We start from the raw sequence: 21,939 nt of genomic DNA, 5'->3' as shown, positions 1-21,939 counted from the left end.
AATTGAGGATCATTGGGGAGGATACTAACCCACCAGCAATAGACACGCATGAAGCAGCTAAGGAAGTCTAACAGACACAACACGAAGTAAATGTACAGCAGAGTTTGCACCAGCACTTTCCATTATCACTTAAACCCTATTTCTACGCGTTCTTGAGCAGTACGAGGCATTATACTGTAAAATATAACCGAATAATTAAAAATTAATACCGTTTATTTTTCTGTATCTGTATCTAATAGTTTGGAAAGGGATGAGACAGCGAGAAAGCTAGTAAAAAACGTCTTGATTATGACGGAGATCAGACTCTCCTTCGTGTGGAATGTTATAATCTCAATAAGGAAATATTTAACTCTTAAAAAATAGGCAAAAGGTCAGGGTTGTAGCGTTTTAGTTTGCAGAGCTGGTCTGTGATAAAGCTTAGATTTACACTGACCTTCGCCAGGTTTGGAGCGGAAACAAGCATTATGGCTCTCATTAGAGGTAAATAAACTTATGCTTTGTAGAAGGAAAAACAGTAAGATTTATAGAATACTTTTAAATCATATATATTTATAGGAGTTGGAACCGTGCCCACTCCACGAATTGAGAAGTTATATAGTACTGTAAACTATTACAGTGGTAATGAGAGCGTCATTAAAGTGTTGTTAAATGACAACCTCTTGTCATTTCAAATAAAAAATACTAAGGAAAAACTGCCATTAAAGATGTTAAAATCTTACTGTCAAAATAAATGTAAGTGGGAGAAACCAGATGCATTATTCTCGACAATTAGAGAACGTTATGGATTAATCAATATGCTAACAGAAAATCATAACGTTTTGGCACTCTTTTTTGGTATCGTAGTGGTTGCAAAGCATGTTTTATATAATTAGCACTAACCAGAAATGTTCAGACGTTTGTTACAATGTTGCATTCTTGGTAACTGGCATTTTGATTAAAACATAGGTGATGCTTCTCTAAACAGAACAGGGCATGAAGTATTATTGAAGTATAATTTAAATGGAATATGGGTCCATTGTGGTGTAAATTGAAGGTGAAACTAACTGTATACCAGTGATTTAAAAGGGATGTCTCTAGAACATTAATACAATGAAAAGTTTGAGTAGGGAGCTGTGTCAGCATGCATAGGCTGCAAAAGAACAGGTAAGTGTTTTTTCCATGCTGAAAAGAAAATAGACACAGCATTTTGGCTGTGGAGCTTTCTTCAAGTGTCACCTTCACACCTGAAGAAGGTTCCACAGCCAAACTGTTGTCTCTCTTTTCATTTTAGCATAGAATAAACCTTTACCTATTCCACTGATACAACAGGCACTGTAAGTAGTTGAAAGCCTTAATTTACAATACAAATAAATTGATTTATTCCCTTTTAGGTTTTATTGAGCTGATGCTTCTATCCAGATTACATTTCATTTACATTTGTACCTATTTGGACTTCTGTTTGTGCCCATTTATTGGAGCTGCACTCAGATAGCATTTTACTGGAGTGAAGTTCTTTACTCAAGGGTGCAATAGCAATGACTCTACAAGGGATTTTAACTCCCACCATTCCAGTTAAGACTCCAGAAGTCCTAACCGCTGCCCCCTGTTTCAAACATATTGAATGCTGCACAAAAATATCAGTTTGATAATGATCAGGTATGCAAAGGAACAAGTGAAAGGTGTATTCCATGCTGAAAAGAGAAGAGAAAAAACACAATGTTTCAGCTGTGAAGCCTTCTTCAGGTGTGTGAAAAAGAACACCTGAAGAAGACTTCACAGCTGAAATGTTGAGTTTTCTCTCTTCTTTTTTTCAGCAGGGAATAAACCTATTACTTGTTGCTTTGCAGACTACGCATGCTGATGCAGCTACCCACCTGAACATGATCAGGTATTGTAACTTCAATGGTAGAGAGCTTTTAAATGGCTCTGTGGCTAAGGATCAGCGTCTGTGACTGGAAAGTTGCCGGTTCAAATCCCGCGGCTGGCAGAGGAATCCTACTCTGTTGGGCCCCTGAGCAAGGCCCTTAACCCCAACTTCTCCAGGGGCGCCGTACAATGGCAGACCCTGCGCTCTGACCCCAAGCTTCTCTCCCTGTCCGTGTGTCTGTGTCTCCTTGGAGAAAAGCTGGGGAATGCGAAAAGATGAATTCCTAATGCAAGAAATTGTATAGGGCTAATAAAGAAACATTAAAACATTACATTTAAACATTGAATTACTTCACTAACTCATTTTGGATGGATGGTGTGGTAGCATGCCTCACAGCTCTTAAGTCTTGGGTTTGATTCTGGCCTGGGGTGCTTTCAGTGTGGAGTTTGCCTGTTCATCCCTAGGCCACAGGTGTTCTCAAGGTGCTCCCACAGTGCTAAGACTTGCAATCTAGGTTCATCAGCTTCTCTAAATTGTTGCCGTGCATGTGTGTGTGCCCTGTGACAGACTTCTGTCCCACCCAGAGAGCATCTTGCCTCTCTTCCATTGTCTGCCAGGTGCACTGGATAAACCCTGCACTGGATAAAGCGGTAATGGAAAATAGAATGTTACATTTTCTTCTGCAGACAGTATCATCTTTTTCCAAAGATGATAGAAAGCTCACAATCTAGAAAACTGGGATTTTGTATGACTAGACTAATAAACATGCACAATACAGCAATGGTTTCTGCTGTTTTATTTGGCATTCTCTTGTCTTTTTTGAAAAACATGAGCAAGTCTTTATAAATACGTTTATGGGGTCAACTTCTAAGGATTGCAGGTGTGTAGGCACTGTGTGAGACCTTCTGTTCAGTATTGTGCAATTACTGGATATCTGGGGCACCGGGTTCACACAGACATGTAGACAGCATTTGGAATTAATCAAACAACACACATACAGTATGCGTCTTATTTGCAGAACACGTTCCTGCACAACAGAAGGGGTTGAAGTGACATCAAAATCAATAGGGCCTAGGGGAGCTCAGCATACTTCCCCAGGAGGCAAACAGTCACAGACTCCAAAACAAATATCCTGTTGACGTACACAGCACGTAGACTGTAGGATGTGCATAAAGGAAGAAGGAAAATAAATTAACCAAGCATTTACAATAATCACAATAATAACTCCCAATTTCAATACTAATATTCAATTCTGCCCCTACGCTCAACTCCCACTGACATGTTTGAGTAGGTAGTTTGGCCTTTAAAAATGAATCAAACAAAAGACATTTTGGATGTTAAGTAATTTTGTTTCTAGTCCTACAAGAAATTAGAAATGCCTGAATAAGGAAGAAAGAAGGATAAGTGTTGTGCCTTAGCGTTAGAACAGAATGAGTGCACCTTGTTCTTTTAACAATAAACATGACACCACCTTGGTGGCTTTTGGGGGGGGTTTCAGCCATAATGGGGGTTGGCATGTCTGACAGGACTGTGTCTTTCTCAGGTGTGTTTATCGTGTCTGCCAAGCGCACGCCCTTTGGCACGTACGGGGGGCTCCTGAAGGACCACAGCGCCACCGACCTGGCAGAGCACGCGGCGAGGGCGGCGCTGGCTGCAGGGAACGTGGCACCGGAGATTGTTAACAGCGTCATTGTGGGTAACGTCATGCAGGTAAGACCTGTCCAAGCCAGCTCCTACAGGTCAGGTATCAAGGAATGCACAATAGGTGTGGGGGGGGTTATGGGGAGTATATCCAAACTGTGCTGAGATGGAAATTAGTTTGCAATCCTGGACATCACCCTGTTGAGTTTATTTAGTTACTGAAGGGGGAACTGTAGTACCAATATCTCAGACCAGTAATGAAACCTCAGTAAGAAAATCCATTCATTAATGGTATAGTAAAATTTCAAATTAAGCACAAAATCATGAACGTTGTGAAAGTAAGTTGCCACATTGTCACAAACCCAGCCTCACCACGTGAGAGTGAGAGTTCCCACAAAATCTAACATTATGCAGCCCTTCCTGCTCACTAGTCACCACATTACAATATACAAGTGAATAAGTACAGGATGTGCAGCAGACATTTCACAACAGAACTGTTCCAATGTGATCTGCATGCAGAGTTAACAAGTCTTATTTATCGGTAAAATTGTTTCAAAACTATTTCTGTTGGATTAAAAGAGTAAGACAGCTTGTTTACAACTTAATAAGGGTGCTTCTCATCACCACAAGTGTTGTTACCCTGTTCTGAATCACAGAATATGGAGCAGCTGCACATACAGTACCTGGTAATTTTGTCTCTTTTGCAATGTAAATTGGATGTTTTAGAAGTTACAATGTACCTCTTACTTTCATTGTGGTTTGAATTGCACTCATCAATGATGATTCTTTCCAATAATTTCTAATAAGATTATTCTAGGGTTTAAAACAATATTGATACTTCTGCTGTGTTTGCATCTGAACAAGATAAGTCGATACACATTTCTGCATAATAAAATCTAAATTCTAAACCGGGTCAAGAATTTAAAGAACGTCAAGGGTTTAAGATGTATTGCACAACCGTGAAATAAGCGCTTTTGCTTGTTCTGGATCATGGTACTATCAACACGAAAGGGTTTCATTGCCTTCATCCATTTTTTTTAACAGGCTAACCTCATGAGATTTTCTATATGTTTCATGAGGTTTCTGGGAGGATAGATGCACATTTGTATGTAGAGTACTTTAATTTTCAATCCATTTTACATCTGGTCATTTCACAACACCAGGAAATAGAATAATCTAAAGATAGTTCTTTAGATAATTTACAAGATCAAAAGGAAGCAGACATGGATAAAAACTAGGCTTAAATTGGATCTAAAGTATCCAACATGCAGAATTAAAAAATGTTTCTGGCTCCTAGAGCAAAAGTGTTTTTTTTTATCATACACATACTAAGTCAATTTGCAGAACACATTAAAAAAGTACCAATCATAAGCGTTTCATCACAGATCAGCAGTTAGGAGACAGTAGTCTATCCCTTCAAACTAATGTTGGAGAATTACCACCATGTAAGGAAAAAAGATCTCTTTTCCAATATGGTATAAACCTTTACCTGTTCCTTTGCAGCCTACACATGCTGACACAGCAACCTACTTGGGTTATCAGTATGTTCATTTTTGCCTGCAAAATAGTTTATTGGCACCTATTAAGTCTATTTATACTGGATTTGTGAAGTAACAGCTTTTGTTTTGATGCAGACATCAAAAGCTTGATGAAATAATTATGTAGTATGTACTGATTAACTACAGCATTTAGGATATTACTTGCACCTTCCATGAACCATAACCATAAAAGTGTACAATCTAATATTAGACCACACTGGTAAATGACAAGCACATTTGAAAAAAACTAAGAAACTATTTAAAAAAATCCTAGCCCCACCTCTCAAAGTTCAGGAAATACTTTCATATACTTTTTCCCACACAGCATTTATTATCAAACTTTACCCACAGTACCCCAAATTTCCTTTAAATACCAAACACAGCTTTATTGCACCAATGTGAGAATTTGGAATACTCACCCTTCACCAGTCATACAAAAATTAGGTAATCTCCACAAGAGTAGGAGCCTTATAGCGACCTCCAGTGGCAGGTTGCTCTACCCGCATCTCTTAGTAAGCTAAACGATCTGGTTACAGATTTAACTGAATCTGTTTAAAAGTTTTCACAGCATTTTAGGTGTGTTTCTTTTAACAAGACCTGGGGACAATACCCGGCGACTGGCCAGGACTAGAATAGGATATTGCTACTTTGTATAATTCAGAAATAAAAGTCTTCAGGGAAATACATTAATTCCCCAGTGAATGTAGTACACTGGAATGAAATGGATTCATTATTTAATAAAAGCTGTATATTACACCTGCCTGTATGTAATAGACATGTATTGTTCTCTGTGCAACATGCTAGGCACTAGAGGAAATTATAAGTGAACCTTTGGGACCTAAAGATGGCGGTCGGTTCTCCTTTTATGTTAAAGGAGTATTATTTTCATTTTTTCTCCCTTTGTTTTTCTCTCAGAGTTCCTCTGATGCGGCCTACATAGCCAGGCATGTGGGCCTTCGTGTCGGTGTGCCAATTCCTGTCCCCGCTCTCACAGTCAACCGGCTTTGTGGTTCTGGCTTCCAGTCAATTGTTAATGGAGCACAGGTAATAGGGGTTTCTGAACGTAAAATGCCAATGGATTTCTATTTTGCTGTGCTTTTGTGTAGATACAGAAGCTGGCAAGAAATGTTAAGGTTTATAGTACATCAACCATTTCAAAACAGCTTAGCAGCTCCTTTGTTTGAGACTAAATCAATGTTACAAGATGTGGTTTCATGTCATGAAGTAGGCTTTCTGTTCTGTGATTGTAAGCACAATTGTTTTGTTGTTTGTTGTTTTTGTATTCTTCTGTGTTAAGAGAACTGTTAGATCAATCAGCAATGCCACATTGGGTTTAGTCGTTTAATAAAAAGTGAATAGCACCCCTATTTCAAAAGGTTACTCGTCAGAAATCGGTGGAACATTATGTATTGTGTCTATTAGAAGCATCTCTGAAAGTGTCATTCTGAACATTCCATACAAACATTGGCTCTCTGAGTGTTTTACAGAGTAACAGCATTCATTAGTTTGACTACTATGAAGCGTATCCTATTGGCTCATTAAAAAATAGCTCTTTATGCTTTACTGCAGGGATAGGAATCTCCGGGGCCAAGGTAGTGCAGGTTACTTGGGTACATTTCAATTAGCCAGTGATTAAAAACTATAGGTCATTTGACCACTTGTTAATCAATTTTAAAAGAAAAAAAAGACATAATGTATATAGAATGAACCAGTGGGTCTTGCAGGCCAAAACAATTTCATTGCCCATCTTGGCTTTATAGATTTTAAACATAAGTCTCCTGATTGTTCAAGGATCCTTATTTTTTTTCAGGAAATATGCCTGAAGGAATCTGAAGTGGTTCTGTGTGCTGGATCAGAGAGCATGAGCCAGGCTCCTTATGCAGTGCGCAACATCAGGTTTGGAACAAAGTTTGGGGTGGATCTCAAGGTAAGAAAATACAGAATATGCCTTTAAATATTTATTAAATACTCAATAACATGCTTTTTGTAATCTGACATTTCATTAGTATTGTATAAAGTGCTTTGTTTCCTGTTAAAATTTTTAATACCTGCTAATGTTAAAATGAGCAAGAGCCGTTGCTGCAAAGTAACATACTATAGAGGCACTTTACTACATCAAGGAGTCCCAAGGAGTCATTTAGGATGGATAATTGAACTGGGAAACTCCAGCTCCTCTTCTTTAAACACTCAATCACATAGCTTTTTATTTGCAGGCATTCCGATATCATCAATAAAATGTATGCTTAACTCTTTTAATGTCCGTCCAACTATTAGGAAATTAGAATTATCACATTTTAATGCCTTAAGGGAAATAAAAATATGTCCAAGATTGTGTTTTAACTTTACCTGGGTTGCTATCTGCATGGCGTTTTTATGTTCTTCCCATGTTCGTGGTGGGTGGGTTTTCTCTGGGTTCTCCAATTTCTCCATGCACTCTGATACTGATAGTTTAATTAGTTTCTGGTAAAACTGGCCCTGATGTGAGAGTATCAGTGTGTGTGTGTCTGCCCTGTGACGGACTGGTGTCCTGTCCAGGCCGTATCCTGCCTTGCACCCGATGCTTGCCAGGATAGGCTCTGGATCCCCTGCGACCCTGTTTTGGATGAAGCAGTTCAAAAATTGAATGGATGGGTGTTGTTTGCCCTAATGCGAAAACAGTGCTGTGATTGAAAGTTGTCTTTTGTCAGATGGAAGATACTCTGTGGGCAGGCCTGACAGATCTGCACATCAAAACCCCAATGGGAATAACTGCAGAGAATCTTGCCGAAAAGTATGAAATCACCAGAGAGGACTGTGACAGATATGCGCACCAGACGCAGCAGCGATGGAAAGCTGGTGAGTGTGTAGTCACTTCTTTGGTCATGATGCCTTTACGTGTGCAATGGATCATAACTGAAGATAAATACATCCATTAAGTACCTGTATAGTCTACGCAGCATGGTTTTTAGAGATTATCAAAACTAAACAAAATTAAATACCAAAGACCGCATCACGTTCATCTGTATTTTTAGTCATAACATTTTGTTACCACTGACAATCCTATCCTTCCCTTTAGCATAAACAGGAGCATTTAAAGGAGCATAAACACACTTAATGCGTTTCAAGATTAATAATATTGTGCACAGTTTGGTAAAGCTGTGTGTGAAACTGGGGGCACTACAAAGTCCACACATTATATGGTGTAGGACTGGACTCCATGAGGAAGCCACCTTCTTGGCTCAAGGTGTGGTCAACCAATAATTCCAGTACCCCAAGATTTCAGTCAACATATCGAGGAATTGTTTTGTTTTGTTTTGAAACTGAGAATTTAGTTTATGGATTTTTATGCCAGAACATTTTTTTCCCATATTAAAGATCTTTAAAATACATAGTAACTGAACAGTCTGCTTTCTTTTCCAAGTTTATAGTTAAATGTATAACCTTAACTAAACAAAAGAAATAAACCAAAGAAAAACTGATTTTTTCTTGCTCTAAAATACAAAATAAACCCTTTAAGAACCAAAGCACACAAGAGAGTTCCAGGACCAAGACTGAAAACTACTACACTAGAGGAGAATGTCTGTTATGTTCTGGAGACTACACTAAGTGGGAGGATTTTTTAAACTGTTTGCATGGCATTATGGAAATTTGGGCAGATACAATTATCATAAACCATTCTGAAATGTAGCTTGGTATGGTTAGGATGCTTGTTGTTTTGCACCAAATTTCCCATGTAGTTTTCTTGGTTAACTATCCTCTAATGACATATTGTTTTTTATGGCACTGGACAGCCCAAGATGCAGGCCACTTCAGTGCTGAAATGACTCCCATTGAGGTGAAAACAAAGAAAGGAAAACAGCCAATAAATCAGGATGAGCATCCCAGGCCTCAGACAACGCTGGAACAAATGGCCAAATTGCCAACTGTCTTCAAGAAGGGAGGAACTGTCACTGCCGCAAATGCATCAGTACGTATCAGTACATCTGCATAAGCATTTAAATTAGCTCTTTCTTATTTTCACTTTGACTTATGTACAGCGCTAATTAACTCATGTACATGTCAACACATGCCTGTCTGTCTGGAAAACACTGTGACGATGATGTGCTACTTTCTCTAACCCTGTGCAGCAGTGTACAAAAGGTTTGTTTTGCATTAACTGAAGTTATTTAACGGTTCTCATTGTGCGTAACAAAAGTCCAGGTTCCCAAGAAGAATATACTTCTTGGAAGAGCGTTTGATTTATCCCTATACATTTATCCCTGTATGCCACACTAGCACCCTGAGCTTTGTACTATAATATCTAACCTTTTTCTTTGTGGTAACAGGGTGTGTCTGATGGTGCTGCTGCAGTGGTGATAGCCAGTGAGGAGGCACTGAAACAGCACAAGCTTACACCTTTGGCGAGGCTTGTAGCTTATCATGTATCTGGCTGTGATCCCAACATAATGGGTATCGGTAAGTTCTGTTTCCCTTAGAATGGGATTTTGCTATGATTAAATGTGCAAAGCATAATCTCAAGAGTGGAAAATCTCTCATGTGGTATTTATACATTGGAGGGTGTTTGTCTTCCATGATTTATCTTATCTGTGGGTCTGAAGGTGGTTTTAGTATCCAGTCTGGAATAGAAAGACTCTTGCAGTTGGTCACATGATCCCAAGCAGATGGGGCTGTCCTGGGTAGTTGATCTGGTTCATGATATGTTCTTTCTACCATTCCTGCTCTTCAGTTGTATGGTGTTGTAAAGTGATGAGATTATGGCATTGATGCTGCGTTTCTTCATGTTGGCCTTAACTTTCTCTTGAATGTATGCCATATTTGAATTAAAAAAAAACTGGCTTTGCAAGTCTGCGTTTGGATATCCAGATGACAAAGTCAGCCTAGAGCAGTTCTTGGATGAACATCATCTCTGCAGTATCAGTCCCATTTTCCCTTCGTGACTCAACATTAATCTCTTGTCTCCAAGTGAGCACAAACTACAGCATTATTAACATACTGGAACAGAGCCAAAAGGTTAAGTACCTCATCTTCCATTCGGGATTCCCCACTTCTTTTGATGCTGTTCTTCAACTCTGACACTTGCAGCAAGATTACTCTCAAGATCACTACTCGGTCATCACTTATTAGACATTGTCATCCGTAGAACAATTTTTCACAAACCCTCTTCAGGCTTACAGAAGTAGGTGAAACGTGAAGATAGCCTACAGTTTCTCAACAGAAGTAGATCTCTCTAGGTAAAACATTGATGTATTGTCATTTGAGATTTCCTTCCTCAGATCTAGTGTTCTCTGTATATTTAAAACTCTGCATTGGTATCACTATCTTTGTTTTAGCCATGAGGCCATGTGGCACTTTCTGATGGGCTGCTGTACAATTATATGGATTTTCACATGTATGTACTGTATAATAATGTATTGGGTAACATTTTATTTTTGCACAATAAATATTAATTTAAACTGTGTTACTGTCAATATGTATCCATTTTTATCTTAATTTCCCACAAATTCTATTGTATATACAATATTTTCTGAGGTGATGGATCCTTTTTTTTTCTTTTCTCTTAGGTCCTGTGCCTGCCATTACTGAAGCACTTAAAAAAGCAGGACTATCTTTGAAAGACATGGATTTGGTAGAGGTGAGTTTATTTGGTCAAACCTTGAGTATGGATTCCTATATAGTTTCCCACATGTTGTAGACTACCCTCTAGCTCTGGTAGTTCTCTTTAAGAACAGCAAATATTTGTAGCCACAAGAACCAGGTGTTCAGAAAGCTGTAATTATGCTTCTTCTCAGCATTCATGAGCGGACAGGACCATTACGGTGGAATAAATAAGATGTAGATGAGTTTGAATGGATGATTTTTCAAAGTGAACATCTTTGTTTTTACAAATGTTTTTCTCTGTCTTTATTTACTGTTTAATCTATTCTTATATAAAACCATGATAATGGTTAGAACCTGCATGCTTTTACATACATTTTTCCCCTTCACATGATGAAGACCTACCTTTAGCGCACATGTGCGTGTTCGGTCAGAACATTGACTTGATGCTGCCACAAGCGATGGATCAGCTCCAGCACATCAATACTCACCTTCAGATGTCATCTAGTGCACATTTAATGTCACATTGTGATCATCATTACAATACAACAGTGTATCTGTAATGGTGGCAATACAGCATACTGACTTTGTGACTTGCCTTTAAACACCTGAGAACTGGGAGCTGTAGACAGCCTCTTCTGACACATCCTCCTGTCAAAGCCATTCTTCCATTGATGCCCTAGTCCACAGTGCCTGGCGGGAGAGTTAGTGCTGATTGGAAGAGTGGCATATCACATGATCATGTCACTGCAAGACACCAGGTGAGAAGCAGGAGGACCCTGGCCTTTATAGTGCCCAACCCTACCCTGGTAATTCTGTCAATCAAGTATTGTCACATGAGGAATCCTAGTGACGGTGGTCTAGCGACATGACCGATATGCTGTCTATGACTCTTGCTTGAAATTTGAGCAACTACAGTAGATCACAGTGATCATTTTATTGAGCATTTTGTTCCTCTTCCTCATATGACTTGCACATCCTGTCACCCTCAGGTGAACGAAGCCTTTGCTCCACAATACCTTTCTGTGGCCAAGGTGCTTGGATTAGACCCCGAGAAGTCAAATGTGAATGGGGGTGCCATAGCCCTCGGTCACCCACTGGGCGCATCTGGTACAAGGATCACATCTCACCTTGTTCATGAGCTCAGGTAACCGAAATGGCTCCCTTTGAATTTGCTCACTTCTAATACTGTACAGTTTTTCACCCTAATTTTGTGACCTTTGAAAGAAAGTGTGGATAAGGTTTGGATAAATGGAGAAGGTATGGATAGATGAAAAAAAAAGTTCATAAGTAAATCATAGGTGTATGAAATTTACTTTCATTTTCTATTTAAATTCAGTTTGCTTACGTCACACTTAAATTTGAATATTTTCTAAAGATTTCTTGTTCACAAACTGCATTGTGACCCAAGCACGGAGTGTTTTCCAGCTTTTCTCATCATCTCTCAGTCAAGAGTGCAGCAGTATTTTTTTTCTTCTGTCTCATGTGCTTATGCATCAAGCTAAAGGGGAAGTCAGAGGGCTTTGACGGTTGTGTTTATGTAGAAGGTTTCTCTGGTATTCCTGGAAACTTTCAGATACCTATCAATAGCCTTTCATTCTTATTAGACACACCTTCCTGCAGACTTTCAAATCTGTGCAAAGACACACATACTAAACTTGATTGTGCCTTTTGCATGACTCTTTTGATTGGCTTCTCATCCAGGGGAATAGCAGCTGTTTGTTTTCAGTACTGCCTCAGATCCTTTGCTTCCAGGACAGGCTTCAGGTTGTCGCAGCCTCACCAAGATAAGTGTCTTTCTGGTGGTGGACAGAGGACTAAAACATGAGGAACTCCCTGTTGAATTGATAGGCTCACTTACTGGCAAGCAGTGCGTGGCTGGATTAAGTAGAATGAGATTGACTTCCATCACCATCCTTGGCCTGAACAATCCCCAAATCTCAGTCCTATTGAAAACCAGTAGATCTGGTAGAATATGCAGCAGTGAGGAGTAGTGTTCGGGGATCTGGACTTGTAACTGGTTACGGCATTATTGTTGTACAACAATGATGGTTTGCTGAGGTTGCTCCAGTACAATACCCTATTGTGTAAATGAGTACACATGTAAGCTGCTCTGGATAAAGGCAGAAATACACTTCAACATGGTATTACCCGGTGTTTCAACTTGGTATTACACTCATCACATCCTCCACTGAAAACACTGGTATTTAAGAAAGGGGTGGGATTGGGCTGTAAATAACTCAAAACCTTGTGGAATGTGTGCAAAGTCCTGGTCAGGCTCTTTTACTGCCTCGCACAAAGGTAGCAGCACATTATGTGGAGGGGGTCGCACTGAGTGTACTATGCACTGACTATTTTCCTTGAGACCATCTGAACATTTGGGCTTCCCTGTTTTGTTGCACCTGAAAGTATGTTACATATAAACTGATTTCATATTCTGATCTTAAATGGGGGCAAATAACTTTAATAAAATTAAACTTCATTTCATTTCCAATATAAACCTTAATTGTTTGTGCCTTAAATCATTTGTATGTTTATGGACATAGGTTCACATTGTACTGTATAGAGTTTATTATAATAATATAATATTATTATCTGTGAAATATATCTTATGTTGTACCTAACTCATATTAAATGCTATTGTCCTGTATAACAGGACTTGTGTGTTCACCTGCATATTTATTTTAACTGGGTGAAGTGACCTAATAGTACATTGTGCAAACACAGAAGAAACTGGAATTCTATATGTGTTTATTAATATTTAGATAACCTACCTGTAGGGTTTCTTTCTCCACCTCACATGGTCACCTTTGAAAAGCCAGGGCACAGAAACCACTCACTGGAACCAGGACTGGGTTCTGTTCCCTGTTTTATTTACAATTTGTTTAACAAACATGTGCTCAGCCTTTCAGTTGTGATTAGTAGACATGGTTTAAAAGCATATGGAGCTGAAAAACAGGAAATATCCCTTACTCTGTTAATAACTGTGGTAAAGATATTTTATAACAGTGCAGAAAATTGAAATATATTTTATGTTTGATTAAATAAAGTTGTGGCACTCAATGAAACAAAGTTTGGTATGTCCATATATATTGGATTAGCACAGTTCCCATTCAGTTCCTGTCAATTAAAATTTAAATCAAAGCACATTACTAGGTGGTCTGATCAGATCATAAACTGCTTTGTTCCTTTTTATCCCTGCTGTTTCTTTGCACATAAATACTGAGAACGCAACGGCACCAAAGACAATATCTTTGGCACTGATATGTGTTGTGAGATGCACTTCTTTTGTCCTGCACACTTTTAATGTCACCAACAGCCGCGGCTGGTGCAGATCACAGCGGTCCTGTACACAGCAGACATGGTCAGCCTGAAACACAGGGTGATGTCATGGAAATATTTCCCGAGCCAGCTGGAAACCTATCCAGCCTTCTGGATCAGACAACTTAGATTTACTTGAAATGCCTTTAAAACCAAAGACCACCTGTCTGCTTGTTTAAAAACAAGCACACTAATATATAAAGAAAAACAAAAGGCTGGAAATGTTGCAAGAGAGTGCTTTAAACAGTTAATCCAAATGAAAATACATATTTTTTATTATTGAAATCCAAATTCTGGGACCTTTCAGCACTTTTCTTTTGGGGATACAGGCAGACCTTTGTATTGTGTAAGCTGTCACTATAATAACTATAGCAGATGGGTTATGAAACACTACACAACCTATTGTGCTTTGCTTGAATTTACTGAAATAACAGCAATGCACTCCGGGAAATGTGGCACGCTACATTAAAGATAAAAAGAGTTCGATCATAAAAGAATATGTGTGTAAGTGGAAAAAAAATGCACATAAAAAGCAGTAATTATACAAGACTAATTACAAACTACTTGTCTTTGAAGTTCCAGCAGGCAGATCACATAGGCTACATAAGAATTCTTGCTTATGGAAATCAACAACACACATATATGGAGAAAGCCAGCAGTGTGTAAGCAGAATACTGCACACTGAATTAGGTCCAAATTTAAATGACTCTTAACGAATGCCAACTCTTTTGCCATTTTTCCATAGTGCTGTCTTCTCTAGGGCTGATTCATTTGGACGATTGATTGGCCGATGATAATTTGCTATTCCTCACATCCTAATGTCTCTCAATCAACACGTATATGCTATAATGTATACGGTATATACTGTATATGCTAGCTAGCTCAAGTAACAAAGTATTGTAGTTAGCACAGTGCACCTGCTAAAAAGCTAATAAAATAGTATTAATGTAAGTGTAATGTATTTTTTTTCAAATACTTTTATTCTGTTTAGCTTAAAACATTAGATACAGATTAAACAGGATTTTTTTGGTTTGCTCTGTAGCATACTGTTGTCTTGGTGTATATACAGTATTGAATAGAAAGTTGAAAGAAGCTCAAAAGCCCTTTAACATCCTCACGTTCCTAGAATATCACCCCATCTAGGAGTATTTGTTTCCTGCAAAATACATAAACTTCCATGGAATTGCTTTGAAATAAGCTATCACGCCACCTTAATAACTGTTATTGTTTATAAGAAAGCTACAGTACAAACAAGATGAGGCCCACCTAGGCTGTTTGGTTACTACCTAATTAGGACCTCATCCAGCCGTTTCTTGAAAGAAGTCAGGGTTTCAACAGCACAGCAGGGGTTCTTTTTCTATACTCCCACAACCCTCTGGGTAAAGAAGTGGTGCTATTAAATGCCTTTCTACATTGTTTCCACTTGTGTCCTCAGGTTTGTGTTTCTGTGACACCTCTAGCTGACTAGCAAATATTACCTAAGAAGGGAGTGCACACAAAAATAACATGTTTCCCTTCCATATCTATGGGCCTTTGTTCTTAAGGCAGTAGCAACTTGTTCTTGGATTCACACACTTTTTTCTGCTTCTCTCACACCTTATGTACAGTATGTCCCAATATGACACGGTGAAACTGACGGTTACTATGCAATATATTGTATGTATATATTGTGTAATGAGAGTGTCGTGTAACTTCTGTTGCCTCATGGTGAGGAAGCTTAAGAAGCGGGACTCGTGTAAAAAAATGGGGGGAAAAAAATAGAGAAAAAGCCATTCTATATCCCTGTATTCTTCAGCTGCCTCTTTAATAAATACTGGTAATATTAATTCATAAAAGATGTCAGAGTGTGTGGGGTAACGCATAAGCCACCATTTCCTTACAGGTGAGTGTTTGATAAATGAAAAAACATTTCTCCAGAATTACCTTTCTTATCAACAATATCCATTACTAAAGTAGTGTGATAGATTAATTTATGATAAAAGTAATATTTCTTCCATGAGACTGGATTCATAGCAAATACCAAGCTATGCTTGGTGTGTTTGACAAGCCTGGGGACTGATTAAACCTCAAGAAAACAGGTTCATTCACTTCATTAACTTGTCTAGCTTGTTTTTGTTCCTTCCACTTATGTGTCTAGCTTTGTCTTTCAGAAACCACACTGTAGAATTTAACTACTGCGTTGTTTCAACTGACAAGACTGATTTTACAAAAATATTATAATAATAATAATAATAATAATAATAAACTTTATTTTATATAGCGCCTTTAAAGGTGGCTTCTCAAAGCGCTTTACAGGATTTACAGGATGCATTATGTTCTAATGCATGCAGTCTTAAAAGCTAGTTAGTTTAAAAGTTCTAATTTAATTCATTTTCATACAGTTATGTAGATGTCTTTGAAACTTAGTTTAAACTTGTCTTAAACGTGTCTAAACTTGTTAAATTTATTTTACATTGTTTTCCCAGGCGACGTGGAGGAAAATACGGAGTGGGGTCTGCCTGTATTGGCGGAGGTCAAGGAATTGCTGTAATCATTGAGAATACTCAATGAGGAAACAATAGGATGGACTATCATCACTGCTTTCTCATTCAGAATGGCAATTTTTAAAATAAAGTCCAGGTGCTTATGTTTACAGAAAACAGAAAATGAAATGAGGTTTAATGACTTCACTACCACAACTTCCTAGTACCAGTTTTGTTTTTGTTTGACAATTGAATGCAATTGATGCTACAAAATAATAATAGAGGTCTTCTACTAAAAAAGGGCTATTAATATGAAAACAAATTATTTACTTTACAAATATGATAAAATATTCATGCTTTCAGGTGTAGTGAAAGCATTACAGTAGCAACTGTTCTCTTACTATGTAGCTGACACTCAGCTGTTCTGTTATCTGTATTTGCTTGGCATATTTACTTTGTAACAGGGAAATACATGGTAATAATTCCTGCATGAAGTGAAAAAGCCGTGAAGATTTAATGTTGATGCCTATAAGAGTCTATGGATCATATTTAAATAAAGTTTGAATGAGAAGCCTAACTGTGGCCTTATCATTTATGTTGCTGAGGTAACCATGTAATGATTTTAAAATAAAACTTTTATTTGTATTTATTTTTATCATGGCAATAACCATCACCAGTTTTTAGAAATGTGGAAGAGCCTGTTATTCCTCTCTGTTTTATCCCCTTGGATTTGGAATCCGCAGATCAGCTCATTGCAGCAATTCATGCACTTGCATGGGAGTTGCTAACAGATGTCCTCCTAAACGCATGCTTGTGTGGCCACCTGTCTCTGATCCACTTTGCAACCCCACAGCCCCAGCTAGACCCAGCTGATGGCATACAGATGGAGCAATTCAACAACTTAAAGCACTGGTGTTGCTGAGCAAAATGTGCATTGCTGCCTGGAGAATCCCAGCAAATGGCACCACACCAACCTGACCTGACAAATCATACGTATGGGACTCAATAATGAATAGCCAAAGGCTTCTTTATTTCCTTTCCTCAATTTCATCATACGATATAGGTTGATTAATGCATTTGCAATTTCAATGCATTACTTGAATAACACTGTTAGAGGTGAATGGTGTTCATATTACATGGAGCAAGAGGCTAAATGGCTCATTGAAGCAGAACACAATATGTATTATCATTTCTTTCTATATTTTATTTTAGAAATATTCAGATTCAGAAATAATGTGCCTGCTTAGTATTTACATAATATTATGTACTTGAAAATATGAACCACCTTAATACTGCAAAAGCAATCATTCCTTGGCCTGGAATAATACATTTAATCTGGCAGGACTAAAACTCTCATGTTCAAAGCTTATAATATGGGAAATGGCAGTTTTGACAAAAAAAAATGAATTTTATTGTATTACAACATTGAGTAGTATAGTGTCCAAGTCAATTTTTTCTAACTGGTAATTTTAATTGCTTTAATTAATTTTAAAAGAATTGTGCCAGGAAATATACAATTCACTAGAATCCAAAAAGATTTCCAGTAGGTGGCACTATTTTTTCAATAGTGCATTTTATTTGAAGCTGTTCGCTTTACAAAATGTCACCTATTCCATATTCTAAGGACAAATGTGTATGTTGCTAGAAGCACATTTTGGGTGATGGTAGAAATGTAAACTTACAGGTTCCAGTAACCTGTGTGGATTCCTGTAGAAGTGTTGAGTGTTGCAAAGTTAATGACTTTGTATGAGTTGATGTCTTTTATGTAATGTTATATTTATATATATAATGTATTATATAATGTATATTATATATACATTATATATATAATGACACCTGACACCTGAAGAAGGCTCTACGGCTGAAACGTTGTGTTTTCTTTCTTCTTCTCAGCATGGAATAAGCTTATCACTTGTTCCTTTGCAGCCTACGCATGCTGACGCAGCTACTCACCTGAACTACTATAATGTATATGTACTGTTTGTATGTTTTATAAGTCTCTGCGTGTGTAAAACAGCTGCTTGGAGAAAAATAAAATCAGACATCAGACAAGTATTATCATATCTTATTGTAGAATAACATTACCCTAAGACCCCTTAATTTAATGATTTTCTTATTTATACATTTTACGTCTTTCTACGCTTTTGGATAAGAAACAACCTGACCCGAAGGATAAGAGTAAATCATTTAAATGGTACTCTGTATAAACAGTTCTTATTAGGCTAACAAATAATGGTGAGCAGATACTAACAAAAATGCAAAGTATTAGGAACACTTGTTAGAGTTATGTGCCCATCTGCTTAATTCTCAATCGCTTCACCTTTGAGGTCACACTTGAAGTGACCTCAGAAATGAAACAGCTCATTTCTAACCATATACAACTTTAAAAAAGTGTAGTTGATCAAATCGCTCAATTTAGCCCAAAGACATAGAACTGAGAAAAGCTGTAGTAGAAGAGCTCGATGAATATGAGAGTAGTAAGACAAACAAATCTTATCAACTTTATCGCATGCCAAAAAGCATGCAATTTTAATAAAGACCAATGCTATTGGCTCAAAATCTCATGATCTGTCCTGTACTTTCATGAGAATCAAGATCAGATACCAAAATGTGTGAAACCAAATGTATATGCTGTGAAATATCTCACAGGAATGTTGCTGTCATAAACTGTCGACAGAAGGTTTAATGGATAAGCTCTACAGCAATGACAGCTAGCAACACACCCAAGAAAATTAAATATGCTTTTACTAACTGAATTACTAACTACTGTACTTACGTCACAGGCACTTCGAATGGCAAATTGGATCAGATATAAGAATATTTACTGTGTATGTCTTTTATTACAGCAAACTTAAAAAACTTAATTTTCCTTAATAATGCATAAAGAAATTAAGAATTTAGGAAAACAGTAGTTATTCTGTGTGTTGGGGGTCGAGACATATACTGTAAACAAACAGACATTTTTTGTATTAGTAAAACTGCCAAATTACTCTCTCAGTTTTGCTGCAGCATATAGCAGCATTCTGTGTATATTAAGCCAAATTATAGAGATATGCTGACAAACTTTAGCACTCTATTGCTTTAGGGAAGCGCTGTGAGCTCTAATGAGCTCTGCTGCCTGTGTTGCACACATTAACAGTACATATTTCTTTTAAGTTAAACCTCTCCTATGAAAACTACAGACAGACATAGGGTGAAACAAATGTAATGGAGTCAGGATTTATCTTGGTTTTTTCTTAATTTAAATGTTTTTTTATTTAATAATGCATTTTAAACACGTTGGTTTACCTGATCTGGCTCCACTCAAACTTTCAGGGTTAGAGGATTCATTTACAACAGCTAGTTTATCACATGGTTTTGAGAGCAACATTCCAGGCCTCCCTTGTCACCATAAAAGACAGTGGAGGCCTTCTGCTGCAACTGAGTTCAATGTCCCTTGAAATGATACATGGCCCAAACACTTTTCACTGTACATATTGTTTTTCATCCTCTTATTTTTCCTCTTCATCTGCAAAGTAAACTGAAAAGCAGAAGCATAATTTCTGCACTTGCCCTGGCCACAGAAGCGCCTTTATAGACGACTGCAAACATCTTTGTGCAGGCGCCCACTGACAAACTGTGGAAAATACTGTACATCTTTCATGGGGAAACCGTGGAAACTGGCAGAAGTTCAATTCTGTTTCTAAGCAATCTCAGTGCTGCAAACTTGTAGCTCTCTCAAAGAAACACAAAGAGGCGCCCAGATCGAAGTATAACGCATGGCATTCACTGGCTGGCAGGAGAAGCTCTCTATGGCTAAGCCCACTATGGATTCTCACATGGAAGTTAAAGAATGCTTTGTAAGGTGAATCTTGTACAGTATGTGCAGTGCACATTAAAACCCAACCCTAACTTGAACATTTCAGGCGTTCTAAACTTAAAGGAAGATAAACTGCCAAAACCTGATTTTAATTCTCTGCAGCAAAGTTTATATTGGATCCTAACAGTAAAAAAAGAAAGCTACTTGTACAACAATGTACAACGATGATGTATGTGTTCAATTTCTTAATTGAGAATTTTTTAATCGAAATGCAAAAAAACATAGTGTATAATGAGATAATATTGAAACTAAACAAACAATTGTAACCTCTAACCCATTAAAAGGTAAGCATGATTGAAATTATTGTCATTCTTGCCAAGTAATAAAAGACTAAAGTCTTTCTTCTCAGGGACAGCTGAAACTACAGACTATGAAGAAACTACAGAAGTCCTTGAGACAATTGAGGAAAAAGGGTTGTAGAACAAGGTAATAACCTAACTTCTTCTGTGGCAATTTCTTCCTTATTAAACACCTGAATGAAATATACATTTTGTAAATCAGCCATTTCCAATGTATCATTGGATCGATTCCCAATCTTATCTCTGATCCACTTCACTTACTGTAGCCCTTTCCTGTTCTTTTGCTGTTGTAATACTGTTACAAACTTTTATGATTTTAGCCTTCATTGCAATATTCCTTTCTATCTCTGCTTATCTTCTAATATCCTTCCGTTTTAACTGTGCTTGCAATTTATCATATTCATTAATTGGATCATGTTCTCTTTTTAAAATCATTTAATCATGTGGTATCTTTCTCCTTTTATTTTGCTTTGATTTATTAATCCACTTGGACCACTGTTTTGTAACCTTTGATTCACTTACTCTAGAGATGAATGTGTTCTGTACTTCTCCTTTCTTTTTCTCTTAAACTCTCTTTCCTTCACAATTTTATTGCTGAAACAATTCAATCCTGTAGTAGTTCACAGTTCAATTCTTGAAATTGTAAACCATTGTACTGGACTCTGCCTTTACAGTTTCTATGCATACGTCTTATCACACAATTGTATAATCACAGTTCTCTATTGATTCTCACCTCCATTTTCCTTACTCTATTTTCATTATTTGAAGAAACTGGATCAAATTAGACATTCTCTTGCTGGTGCTCCAACAAACTGAATCAGAAAGAAGTCATCCATTTCAGTTTCAGTTGAGAAATGCCAGGGAAGCTGAAATTTCCCATGAGAAATCATTTCTTCCTTTACACATAATGTATATTCATAGATACATATTTAGATTTTGTGATCTGTAGCTTACTTTGCTTGTCCACCTGGAGTACAAAACCCTCTGATAGCCTTAGGATATCCTTCATACTTAAAGTTCTTAATGTGCAAGGTGGTGATTAGTGCTGGACAAAAGTTTAAACTTAGTGTGAAAAACACAGAACACCATCAGTTGATTGAGATGAATTATAATGACAAAAAAAACAAGTAAAGTGCTACCAAATAAGCAAAGTGTAAGATATTTTATAAAATTTAAATTGTTGCATTTTCTTTTAAATATTAGAAAAATTCAAAACATGACAGAGCCAGCTATGCTTTGAAGATTAAAACAATAACACAATCTCTGCAACAGGCACATTCTAATAGATTTGTGACACATCTCTTGGAGTTTTGCTATTTCACAAAGGCTTTCTGAGCCCAGTTTCAGGATTAGTAACAGACTCTTTCACCCATTTTGTCCTTACTGGTTTATGACATCT

The 21,939-nt window shown here is 37.5% G+C and overlaps 1 protein-coding gene across 1 annotated transcript; it reads left to right on the top strand.

Annotated features, from left to right (window-relative positions):
* The first annotated feature begins 353 nt into the window (after positions 1-353).
* acaa2 (acetyl-CoA acyltransferase 2) lies at positions 354-16,959 on the top strand. The gene is made up of 10 exons (XM_006627174.3): positions 354-480; positions 3,390-3,556; positions 5,941-6,069; positions 6,836-6,952; positions 7,713-7,860; positions 8,796-8,971; positions 9,330-9,459; positions 10,566-10,636; positions 11,592-11,746; positions 16,386-16,959. Exons 1-10 carry the CDS (start codon positions 465-467, stop codon positions 16,468-16,470), a joined length of 1,194 nt encoding a protein of 397 aa, XP_006627237.1. The 5' UTR covers positions 354-464; the 3' UTR covers positions 16,471-16,959.
* The last annotated feature ends 4,980 nt before the right edge of the window (positions 16,960-21,939 follow it).

The sequence above is a fragment of the Lepisosteus oculatus genome, chromosome 3 (assembly GCF_040954835.1).
Source record: "Lepisosteus oculatus isolate fLepOcu1 chromosome 3, fLepOcu1.hap2, whole genome shotgun sequence".
NCBI lineage: Eukaryota > Metazoa > Chordata > Actinopteri > Semionotiformes > Lepisosteidae > Lepisosteus > Lepisosteus oculatus.
The sequence above is the reverse complement of the archived record's forward strand: the minus strand, read 5'-3'. Positions and strand labels throughout refer to the sequence as shown.

Excerpts from the sequence above, each read along its gene's own strand:
- acaa2 (XM_006627174.3), top strand. Across the intron at positions 8,972-9,329 it reads TCACTGCCGCAAATGCATCA|GGTGTGTCTGATGGTGCTGC; the intron begins GTACGTATCAGT and ends TTGTGGTAACAG. Across the intron at positions 10,637-11,591 it reads AAGACATGGATTTGGTAGAG|GTGAACGAAGCCTTTGCTCC; the intron begins GTGAGTTTATTT and ends TGTCACCCTCAG.